Source organism: Oratosquilla oratoria, chromosome 32, assembly GCF_046742065.1.
Source record: "Oratosquilla oratoria isolate Oo_2021 chromosome 32, ASM4674206v1, whole genome shotgun sequence".
In the NCBI taxonomy this organism is placed as follows: domain Eukaryota; kingdom Metazoa; phylum Arthropoda; class Malacostraca; order Stomatopoda; family Squillidae; genus Oratosquilla; species Oratosquilla oratoria.
In genome coordinates this window covers 9389146-9401988 of record NC_134808.1, presented here as the reverse complement: position 1 = coordinate 9401988, position 12843 = coordinate 9389146, and the positions used below count along the sequence as shown (strand labels likewise).

At 39.7% G+C, this 12843-nt stretch overlaps 1 protein-coding gene across 5 annotated transcripts in view; it reads left to right on the top strand.

Annotated features, from left to right (window-relative positions):
- Positions 1-12843, top strand: part of LOC143041758 (tudor domain-containing protein 7-like) — a 566748-nt gene that overhangs the window by 18076 nt on the left and 535829 nt on the right. For all 5 annotated transcript variants that reach the window (XM_076213779.1, XM_076213782.1, XM_076213783.1 and 2 more), the window contains exon 2: positions 8210-8682. In XM_076213779.1, the coding sequence (XP_076069894.1) occupies positions 8568-8682 (115 nt within the window). In that variant the 5' untranslated portion in view covers positions 8210-8567. The remainder of the gene's footprint in view (positions 1-8209; positions 8683-12843) is intronic.

Genomic DNA, 12843 nt, shown 5'->3' with positions numbered 1-12843 from the left:
CACATTATTTAATCTATACATGCATGACTTACCCACGCCAGACACCTCAGATATACAAATCTCTTCCTACGCAGACGACATAACAATCACATGCACACATCGTAACACAGACAAAGCTGCAGAAATAATCCAGCCTTACCTTGACACACTCAACACATGGTTCATCACAAACAGACTCAAAATAGCTCCAACCAAATCTACAGCAACACTTCTCACCAACTGGACAAAAGAACACAAATACATACCTCATCTCTACATCAACAACACTCTAATACCACACACAAACACACCGAAAATTCTTGGTGTAACATACGATACATCCATGTCTTTCAAACAACACCTCACAAACATAAAAAACAAATGCACACCTAGACTTAACGCACTTAAGTCAATCACTGGAACAACATTTGGACAAAACAAAGAAACTAATATAACAATATACAAACAATGCATACGCTCAGTGATGAATTATGCGAGTCCTGCATGGGCTCCTAATCTCAGTGAGACACACCACAACACCCTTCAAATCATACAAAACAAAGCCCTAAAAACAATTACAGGCTGCACAAATACATCACCTACAGACCATTTACACCATGAAACAAAAGTCCTCAAAGTCAAGGACCACCTCGACATGAGAGGCACACAAACACTTGCTGCAGCCACCACAAACACATCACACCCGCTACACTACATAGCAGAACACCCACACACACCAAGAAACATTAAAACTACACCCATAGACCTTTATTACACACAGATACTCTCTTCTCTTCCTCCACAACCACCAAATACCAGCCTCCGGAAACATATTCATAATCATATCACTCACCGCTCCATTAACACACTGAAAGACAACACACTGCTGCATGCCAGACCCCCTGATATCCACCCTTCTGAATCCTCTCTCCCACGTAAGGACAGAGTCCACTTGGCCAGACTGCGATGCGGTCACCACCCAGCACTTCTAAGCTACCAGAAGAGGCTGGACAACCGTGTTGTGAACAGCTGCCCAGGATGTAACACTTCACCCCATACCATACAACACATAATGGAAGACTGCATTATACACAATCATGCACGCAAACAACACAACATACACTCTATAAAGGATTTGTGGGAAAACCCAGTTTCGGCTGTGGCCTTCCTTGGGGAGACGGGACTGCTCGGACAGACAGTCTAGGGAACGACAACAACAACAACAACAACATTAAGCAATGGAACAAGCCAAACGTTCAGCCATATGCGAACTTCGTCGCGCGGGTCACACTCGTAGCGCCATAATAAGGATGCTAAAATACTCCAGACAAACTGTTTACGATGTTTGTAAACGTTTTGATGAGACCGGCGAAGACCAACGAGCTGCTCATAAGCCCAGAAGGGGCAGAATTCTAACACCTTGCTTTTTAGCTGGTCTCAAGAGAAGTGTCAATGCAAATCCAGCCTTACCATTATCGACATTGGCAAAGAAGAGAGGTGTCAGCACAATGACAATTCACAGAGCAATAAAGAAATTGGGATTAACCTCATTCTCATAAGGAAAAAGACATCTTTTGACACGAAAAATGAAAGAAATCCGCTTGACCAGGTGCCAAAAGCTGTTGAACTGGATGAAGTCGAATGGCTCAGTCATCAAGTTTTTTTCCGACGAGAAGATTTTCACGGTTGATGCGACTTTCAATAAGCGGAATGATCGCTGGATAGCCTCCTCATCCTCAGAGGTTCAACACAAGACAACGACGAAGAAACCAGCAAGTGTCATGGTGCTCTGTGTGGTGTCAACTGAGGGGGACGTCTTCACTCACTTCTTCAACAACAAGGAGAAAGTCAATGCCGTTGTCTATTGCAAAGTTCTAGAAGAGAAAATAATACCCTGGATGAAAGATAAGGCTAGTGGCAACCAGTTTGTCTTCCAACAAGACTCGGCTCCAGCCCACACAGCGAAGAGGACCACCAACCTTCTCGAAGGGTCAAATATGCAGTTCTGGACAAAGAGTTGTGGCCCTCAAATTCGCCAGACCTAAACCCTTTAGATTATTATTTTTGAGCGCGAATTGAGGCCAAGGCATGTGACAAGCCACACAGAAGTATAACAACCCTGAAGACAGACATCAAGAAGGCTGTGGGTTCATTATCAAAGTCTGAGATCATCAACGCTGTATCCAAGTTTCGTAAACGCGTTGAAAGCGTCATAACAGCTGAAGGTGGTTACATTGAATGAAATCATTGTTCTTATTTCCATTTCTAAATATACTGAAAATTTCATACTCTCTGTTTATTATAACCCCGAGATATTAATCTTAAAACATGCGATAAGAAGTTGTACGGATTTATCTGTTAGACCCTGTATACTGTATTATAAGTCTATATTTATATACCAAGGGCTTTTTCCCCCTTAAAAGGAAGGTAGCCAAGTCAAAGATACCTACTCCCACCTATTCTACTCCCATCCAATGCCCTCGCTTCCCTCTTATCTTAGTTTGTCATGGATGAAGGGTCATCCCTGTCTCCTGCCCACTGCCTGGGTCAGAAGCAAATGCAGCAAGACATTAAATTTACCAACCCTGGAACAAGGAAGAGAAAGAGGTGATTTGATATCCATTTACAGAATTATGAAAGGGATGGAAATTCTTGATAGGGATGACCTACTAAAATGGGACTGAAGAAATGCAAGAGGACTCGAGAAGAAACTTAAAGTTACAGAAGATATCTGAAAAAGAATAGCTTCGTGCCATACTTCTCTTTGTACCTCTCATGTGATTCCCTCGTCCTGTTTTGTAACCAATCTGTGAAAGCTTGCTTCTTCTCTACTACAACCTTCTTTGCTTCCTCATCCCACCACTCATTATTCCTTCTATTTCCTCCCATCCTTTTGTTCCACACACTATCTTTGCACACCTTGTGACTCTCTCCTTAAACCATCCCCATTCCTCCTCCACTCCTAATTCTACTCTATCCTTCACTCCCTCCCACTCCTCTTTCAGCTTCTTGTACTCCTTCTCCTTTTCCTTTTCATGTAAAGAGTCCACCCTAAGCACCTCCCTACCTTTTGTCCTTTTCCTCTTTCTCCATCTATCCTCCACTCTCAACTTACCTTCCACCAAAAAATGATCTGATATTCCCCCCACTCTCTCCCCTTAGAACATGTACATCCTTAACTCTTCCTACTATACTCCTGGTTACTACTATATTGTCCATTAATGCTCTATCTCCCTTCCACCCACCACCCTCTCCCATGTATACTTATGCTTGACTTTCTTCATAAACACTGTATTTGCTATCATCAACTCTCAAGATACATCACATCAACTCTCCAATATGGTTTTTTCCTGGAACTCCACACTTCCCAATCATTCCATCTATTGGTTCATTTCCTCCCCTAGCATTAAGGTCTCTCAATGCCACTACATTGACATTTCTCCCTAATCCATCTATGTACTTATTTAAATGCATCCAAAAAGCCTCCCTTTCCTCTACATTCTTCTCACTACCAAACCCATATGCACTTACAAAAAAACATATCTCATTTCCCAGTTTTACCTTCATCCACATTAACCTTGAAGAAACCTCCTTCCATTCCACTACACACTTACCTATATCTTCACTATATCTCCCTTGTCCTCTCTTCACTCCTGAGAACCTCCCAACTACACTCCCAAACTCATAGTTGCCCCTCCTTTTCATCTTAGTTTCACTCAATGCCAACACATCTTTCTTCCTTCTCATAAACATACTGCCTATGTCTTCCATTTTACTCTCATCTGTACCACATCCACACACATTAAAAGACCCAAACCTTAGGGTACTGATTGGAAAACTCCTAGATGCTCTTATGCCTTTACATTTTTTTTAGGAATGATCCCTTTGGGGCTACAGGGAGAAGGATGCCTAGTCCTAGTCCCCATCCCTTTTTTGTCACCTCTTATGACTCAAGTGGGAAGACTTGATGGCAGTATTCTTCCCCCCACCACAGGGGGGAAAGGATATATATACATACATACATATACCAAGGCTTTTTCCCCCTTCCAAGGGAGGTAGCCAAAAAGGGAAAGGCATAAAAACACTCTCACCCATTTCATCCCTAAATACACTCCACACCCCTCCCACCCTTCCTCTCATCTGAGCACCTCCTGGATCATCCCTGCACCCTGCCCACCGCCCTGGGTCAGAAGCAGTGTCACAAGACACAGTACATCCACAGCAAGGCCGCTTCATTTAATCGGCGACCCCCCCTCTCCGTCCCCCTTTGCATATAAGGCGAGGACGGGGAGAAATCCCTTCGGGCTGCGTCAAAATTTACTCACACATACTACCCCACCCCCCACCCCCCCGCCCATTCCTCCTCATGCAGTCACATCATCATCCATATACAACCATTCTCCACTCACCTCTGTCTTCCGTCCTCTCCCTTCCTTCCTCAACAGACATTCCCCTCTTCCCCAAAGCCCCCTTCACCCCATCCATCCACCTCATCCTAGGACGTCCCTTCATGTTCACTCCCTCCACATCTGCCTTCCATACCTCCTTTACTAGTCTTTCTTCACTCATTCTTTCCATGTGTCCAAACCATCCTAATACTCTTTCATCAACCCTATCTCCCAACTCCCTTTCCACCCCTGTTCTCCTCCTCACCTCCTCATTTCTCACTCTAGCCTAGTAACCCCCATCATACTTCTCAGACACTTCATCTCAAACACATTCAAACTCCTTCTCTCTTCCTCTCTTATGTTCCATGTTTCTGCTCCATACAGTGCTGTTGGCACAATCACTCCTTCATACAGTCTCCTCTTAGCATCCATTCCCAAATGTCTATTCCTCATTACACTTTTTAATCCACCAAGGCATTTACTCGCTTCTCTCAATCTACATTCTACCTCCACCTTCACTCCACCTTTTCCTGCCACATTTGCACCCAAGTATCTAAAACTATCCACTTCCTCCAGTTGCTCTCCCTTAACCCATTCAACTCCGATGACAAGATGTCTTGTCATTTGGTCAAATAAAACAAAAAATCATAATAAAACAACAAAATGTTTGATGATCAAACAGCACCAGAAAAATATGACGTCGTCAGTCCTCCTCGAGGAGGACTGATGACGTCATATTTTTCTGGTGCTGTTTGATCATCAAACATTTTGTTGTTTTATTATGATTTTTTGTTTTATTTGACCAAATGACAAGACATCTTGTCATCGGAGTTGAATGGGTTAACCCCTTCCATACGGGGCCGCACACGTAGGCGTCATGGGGAGCGAGTGTATTCGCGAGGCTGCCATATCGGCGTCTTGATTATATTTATTGTAGTCGCCCCTCCATAATGACATTCTTTCTAATTCTTTTGTAATCGCATTTTCTATGGTTATCAAAATTCACGGGTGAAGAGAGAACGATCGATATAAGCGGTGACTATATTTTATGATGCGAGTATTATTACGACACGTCGTACGGCTGGCATTGGTTGCTGCCACCGAGATCTAAGTCCATGACGCCTACGTGTGCGGCACCGTATGGAAGGGGTTAATGCTCACTTCCAGATTACTTCCACTTTCACCCTTTGTTCATCTCATCACCTTACTTTTACCCACATTTATCTTCAGCTTTCTTCTATCACACACTCTCCCAAACTCTGTCACTAACTTCCTCAATCCCTCCTCCGATCCTGCCACAAGCGCAGTGTCGTCCGCAAACAACAGCTGGCTCACCTCCCACTTTTCTCCATTTTCTTTAACCATCTCCAATCCCTGACCCACTACCCTTGCATTAACCTCTCACACTACCCCATCCATGTATAAGTTGAACAGCCAGGGTGACATAACGCATCCTTGACGAAGTCCCACCTTTACCTCAAACCACTCACTCTCTCCTTTTCTAATCCTGACACAAGCTCTACTACTCTCATAAAAACTCTTGACAGCTCCGAGAAGCTTTCCTCCTATCCTGTATATCAGCATAACCTCCCACAGTGCCTTTCTGTCTACCCTGTCGTAAGCCTTTTCCAGATCCATAAAGGCCCAAAAAACATCCTTCCCCTTTCCTATAGCTTTCTCACATATCTGTCTTACCACAAAAATCTGATCTACACAACCTCTACCCATCCTAAATCCACACTGTTCCTCACCAATTACTCCCTCTGTTCCTCTCCTAATTCTCTCAATCAAGATCCTCCCATAAGCCTTCCCAACTACACTTAACAAGCTAATCCCTCTGAAACTACTACATTCACACTTGTCCCCCTTTCCCTTGTAAAGTGGAACTATACAGGCACTCCTCCAGTCCTCCGGCACTCTACCTTCTCTCCAGCAAACATTAAATAACCTCACCAACCAGTCCACCATCACTGTACCTCCTTTTTTAAGACATTCTGCATGGCATCCATCCAGACCAGGTGCCTTACCTGCTTTCATCATCTTAACTGCTGCCTTCACTTCATCCTTCCTTATTTCTCCTCCATTTTCCTCACTCATCACGGTCATTTTCTTAGCATTTCCCACTGCAGCTATCTTTCCCTCCCTATCCTCCTTCACATTTAGCAACTCCCTAAAATATTCTGCCCATCTTCCCCTTACTGCCTTCTCCTCCATTATCATCTCTCCATCTGCACCTTTTACCTTTTCTTCTCTACTTGATTCGCCTCTTCCTCTCTTAATTTATTTCCAAAACATCTTTTTATTACTTTCAAATTTTTCTGTCATACTCTTATCCCATTTATCTGCTCTCCTCTTTGCCTCCTTTACCTTTTTCTTTACTTCTCTTTTCTTTTCTTTGTACGTCTCGTATGACTCCCTCATCCTATTTTGTAACCAATCTGTGTAAGCTCGCTTTTTCTCTTCTACAACCTTCTTCATTTCCTCATCCCACCATTCACTACCCTTCCTTCTATTTCCTCCTGTCCTTCTTGTTCCACACACCATCTTTGCACACTTTGTGACTCCCTCCTTGAACCATCCCCGTTCCTCCTCCACGCCTACCTCTACTCTATCCTTCACTCCCACTCCTCCTTCAGCTTCTTCTTGTACTCCTTCTCCTTTTCCTCTTCATTTAAAGAGTTCACTCTAAGCACCTCCCTACCTTTTGTCCCTGTCCTCTTTCTCCATCTGTCCTCCATTCTCAACTTATCTTCTACCAGAAAATGATCTGATATTCCCCCACCCTCTCCCCTTAGCACATGTACATCCTTAACTCTTCCTATCATAATCCTATTTACCACTACATAATCCATTAAAGCTCTATCTACCACCCTTCCCTCCACCACCCTCTCCCATGTGTACTTATGCTTGACTTTCTTCCAAAACACTGTATTTGCTATCATCAACTCTCTAGACACATTTCCACCATCAACTCTCCACTACAATTTTTTCCTGGAACTCCACATTTCCCAACCACTCCATCAATTGGATCCTTTCCTACCCTAGCATTAAGGTCTCCCAGTACTATTACATTTACACTTCTCCCTAAATCCTCTATGCACTCATTTAAACCTATCCAAAAGGCCTCCCTTTCTTCTACACTCTTCTCACTGCCAGGTCCATATGCACTTACAAAAACCCACATCTCCTTTCCCAGTTTCACCTTCATCCACATTATCCTTGAGGAAACCTCCTTCCACTCCACTACACATTTACCTATCTCTTCACTTACTAGTATAGCCACCCCTTCCCTCCCTCGCCCTCTCTTCACTCCTGATAACCTCCCACTTACACTCCCAAACTTACAATCGCCCTTCCCTTTCAGCTTAGTTTCACTCAAAGCCAACACATCCATCTTTCTTCTCACAAACATACTACCTATCTCTTCCCTTTTACTCTCATCTGTACCACATCCATGCACATTAAAAGACCCAAACCTTAGGGTGCTGGTCCGAGAACTTCCAGACCCTCTTATGCCTTTGCTTTTATTTTTAGGAATGTGCCTTGTGGGGCTACAAGGAGAAGGATGCCTAGTCCCAATCCCCGTCCCTTTCTTCTCGCCTCTTACGATCCAAGTGGGAATACTTGGTGGCAGTATTCTTTTCCCCCACCACAGAAAAAGAATACTCAGAGAAATGCTATAAAAATATTTGAATATGCTTGGATTGGGCAAGCCATTAGGTTAAACAGGTTTAATGGACTAAAGGTTATGATGGTTTTAAATTTGTTTAACTGCATATATTTTCTGTTAATTTCCCCCCCATTAATATATATATTTTTTCTCTCCCTCTTTCTCTCTTCAGGTTTAGGATACCTGGTATATCTGACAGCATTCAGAAATTACTCTAGTGTGTTTTGTGCAAGGAGCTATGCTGTCATGTATACAACCTTAAAGAATTATGATCACCACTTAAGATATTAATATATCTAGAAGACTTTGAAAAGTACCACTATGGTGTGGAACGCATTGATAGATTATGATTGCACTCTATAGAGAAGAAAAATGTGATAAATCACTTAAGAAATACTTATATTTTTTCTTTTCTTTTCTTTCTTTTTGTCTTGGACATTTTACTAGTGATTTTGTTGTTTTTTGCAATTTTTGGTTGAGCAAGAAGAAAAATATACCCCAAGGATCAGGTGATAATAAATTACTTAAAAATGGCAACCTCCAATTTAGATGAAGCTCTGGAGAAGCAGAGGAATAATGTAATAGACATGATTAAAGCATGTCTCATCTCTGTCAAAGGTGATTTAGCCATGGAGCAGCTGCACAGTAAGTAAAGCCCTTCTTTAGCAATCATTTGGTAGTCTTAAATATCATATGACTTAATATATTCATTACATTTTGTCAGTATACATGGATATATATATATATATATGTATATATATATATATATGTATATATGAGAATAATACGCTAATGGCAGCGACATCAAACCGATAATTTTTATGACAGTTGCATGCAGGATTCGAACCCGCTATACACGGCTATCCGTAGGGCACCGTACAGGTAATCTACGGATAGCCGTGTATAGCGGGTTCGAATCCTGCATGCAACTGTCATAAAAATTATCGATATGTATATATATTTACGTAGTTGTATCTTACAGGAAGGGAAACTACGCTCATAGTGTCCTGTCTTTGTATCTCGTCATATCTAATTTGCTCTTAAATTCTTGTATTGCTTTTGCACACACTATTGTTTATGTCTAGTATGTTACATACATCCACCACTCTGTGGGGAAAGCTGTCATTTTTCAGGTCTCCTCTATAACTGTCCTTTTTTACCTTCTTTCCATGTCCTGTAGGGTTTCTCTTATCCCAATTTAGAAAGTCTTCTCTATCAAGGACTTTTACACCTCTCATAATTCTGTAGATGGTCACCAAGTCACCTCTTTCTCTTCTTTGTTCCACAGTCGGTAATTCTAGTTTTGACTATCTGTCTTCATATGGCAGTTTAGATAGTGTTGGGGCCATCTTCATAGTTGCTCTCTATATTTTCTCAATTTTCCTTGTATTCTTTTTGGTACTGGGTGACCATGGTGTTGCTGCATTCTCCAATTTTAGCCTTATCAATGTGACTAGTATTTTGTTTATAATTTTTTCATCCAAATAAGTAAAAGCCAGTTGTATTGACTCTTAGCAAATTATAGGTTTCACCAACAATTTTGGTTATCAGTTTGTCAGGGGACATATTCTTTGTGATGATTATTCATAGGTCTTTTCCAGATCCCACTTTACTTCATTTTCACCAATTTTATATTGTCCTGATATCCTTTTTTTTCCCAAAAAATTCCATTATGCTACATTTCTTAATGTTGAAGTTCACTTCCCACTCCTGATTCCATTCCCAAACCCTGTTAAGATCTCTCTGTAGTGAGTCACAGTCCATTTCAATACTCACTTTCTTTAACAGCTTTGTGTCATCTGCAAAGAAGCACATGTAACATTACACACCCTTGTCCATGTCATTCACATAAATGGCAAAAATTATTGGAGTCAATACTTATCCTCATAGAACTCCACTAATCACCTCTTCCCAAGTAAAACTCTGTAAATCTAGGAAAGCACAATCAGCCCATCTGTCCCTTTCCAGTATTATATCTTGTAGTCTTGATTAAAAACAGATCAAATTTGTGGTACATGATCTTTCTTGTCTAAATCTGAATTGTTTCAGATTTAGTATATTGTTCTCCTTCAGATATTTTATCCATCTACTTTTTATAACTTTTTCATAAATTTTGGCTACCATGGTTGTAAGGGAAACCAGTCTGTAATTTGTTGGGTCTTCCTTATTTCCTCCTTTATAAATTGGTACAATATCGGCATTTTCCCATTCTTCTGGTATTTTTCCTTCTGTGAGTGAGCTACCTATGTTATATGTTTTGTCTATTAGTTTCCTATTCCATCCAGGGCATGCAATTTTCTGACATCAAGGTTCATAATTTTGTCCATTATTTCTTTCCATGTTACTATTATTTCCCTCATGGGGGGGGTGTGTGTGTTTTACTTCTCTCCCTTCATCGCGATGCTGTACACTTTTCTCTTGTATCTTCTGTATATTCCATATTCCCTTATTATAGTTTCACTGTTTCCTGTTTGTTTTTTAGTTTACCATTTACATATCTGTAGAATAGTTTTGGCTGATCCTTACATTTCTTTATTATGTCTTTTTCATAGTTTCTTTTTTATTTTTTTGTAGTTTCTTTTTTCTTCACTACATATTTTTTCATATTCATTCCTTTGATTAATATATATTTGCTACTTTCTAGTTTTTTTTTTGTCTTTTCTCCATCATTTCCATATCTCTTCTATTTTTCACTTTGCTACACCTTCTGTTAAACCAGCACTTAAAATACAGTACACCTTTTCCTGTTTTTGCTTTGGGACGTATTTATCCACTCCTTTATAGATTTTCATCAGAATCATCCATTTTTCTTCCACGTGTGTTTCTTTATTGTAGAACTTTTTCCAGCTTGTTTTAAGAAAAAATCCCTAAGTTTCTCAAAGTCTGTTTTACTATACATCAGTCTTCATTTTTGTGTTTCTCATTTCTCTCTCTATATATTTCCTCCTTTAGTTAACCTCTTCACTCCGGGGCACATCACACATCTGGGAGCATTAGCTGCCCGACGTGCGATGTTGCGTCATAATAATCGCATTATAAAAAATAAAGTCAGTGCTCAATCGTTCGTTCTCTTTCACCCGTGAATTTTTATAACCATAGAAAATATGATGAAGCCAGTTTAGAGAGAATGGAGGTTACGTAGGTATGACTACAATAAATATAATCAAGATGCCGATGTTGGCATCATCGTGTACCCACTTGCTCCTCATGCCGCCTATGTAGGCGTCACCATATGGAAGTGGTTAATTCTAGTATATGTTCTTCACAATTGGTGTCTTATATTCAATTTTGTCCAGAGTTTCAGGTTCTGACGTAAATAATAAATCTAGTCCTGACAGTTTTTCATTATTTCTAAATCTAGTGTTTTCTTTTACCCAGTGTGTCATTGTATGTTCTATAGTTGTCAAGCAATACATTTCCCCATTGAACTTTTCCACCTTTCACTGTCACCTCTTCTCAACAGATTTCTTTACAGTTAAAATTTCCCATAAATACTGCATTACTTCCATATTTCAGTATCTCATTTAATGAAAGTTTCATACCTAACATTTTGGAGTAGTCTCTCTCCAAAACCCCATTTTTGGGGGCACATAAATCTTTGCAAACTTTCTGTTTTTCATGTCTCTATCTTCGACTCTTGTGATCATTTCCACCCTATTCTCTCCATATACAACTTTTGTCACATTTACCGTATATTTCCACGTATAAGACGACCCTAAAATTATAAAATTCACCCCTTAAAATTGGGGGTCGTCTTATACTACCATTATAAAAATCAGACCATGAATTCTACATGAGATGACTTGGTAGGCTAGCCTGCCGATAACCACCGATACATAGGAAATTATTCACAGTATGATAAGAACTGGTAATAAAGGTAATTAAACCATATTTACCTTATATATTATTGGCATATCTTTATAGTAAATGGCAATTGTTAATAAATTCGAGGAATAATTCTATAATGAAATTACGGTATTTTTAACTATATGTAAACACATTTAACACAGCTGAAAAAAATGTAAACATCGAGCACTGGTTGCATTCATAGCAACCTTTTTCTTTCGCTAACTTTTCAGTAATTTTTAAGACTGAAAATAACAATTTTGGATCACAGTACATAAAACATTTATTTACCAATAAAAAAATATATTACAGTAGTTGCATTAACCCATTCAACTCCGATGACAAGATGTCTTGTCATTTGGTCAAATAAAACAAAAAATCATAAAACACCAAAATGTTTGATCAAACATTTTGGTGTTTTATGATTTTTTGTTTTATTTGACCAAATGACAAGACATCTTGTCATCGGAGTTTAATGGGTTAAAAACATAGAAAATTTAAAAATTATAAAATCATAAAACTTAATTTCTAATCATCATCAATATTACACATCAAACGTATTTCTAAAACCTTTATTTTCAATAAAATTACATTACATCACATTGAAAACTTAAAACATTATAAAACTTTATTTCTTTATTTATATAAAAGCGGAAAAAACAGCTGATAAACGTAATCAAAACAATTCTTTTTGTACGGTAGGTTTGATAAACTGATGCTTTTGTAATTTAGCAGTCTTATACTACCGATATGAGATAAATTCATAAAAATTTGCTCTAATTTTGTACCTCGTCTTGTACAAAGGTCGTCTTATACACGGAAATATACGGTAAGTTCTTTTTTAACCAGGCACATAACTTCACCCTGTTTCTCCATTCTGTTTCTAAGTCCGTGATTATATAATCCATGTCCGTCCAACACTGGAATAGTGGACCCCTTAATTTTGTCTTCACAATTCCC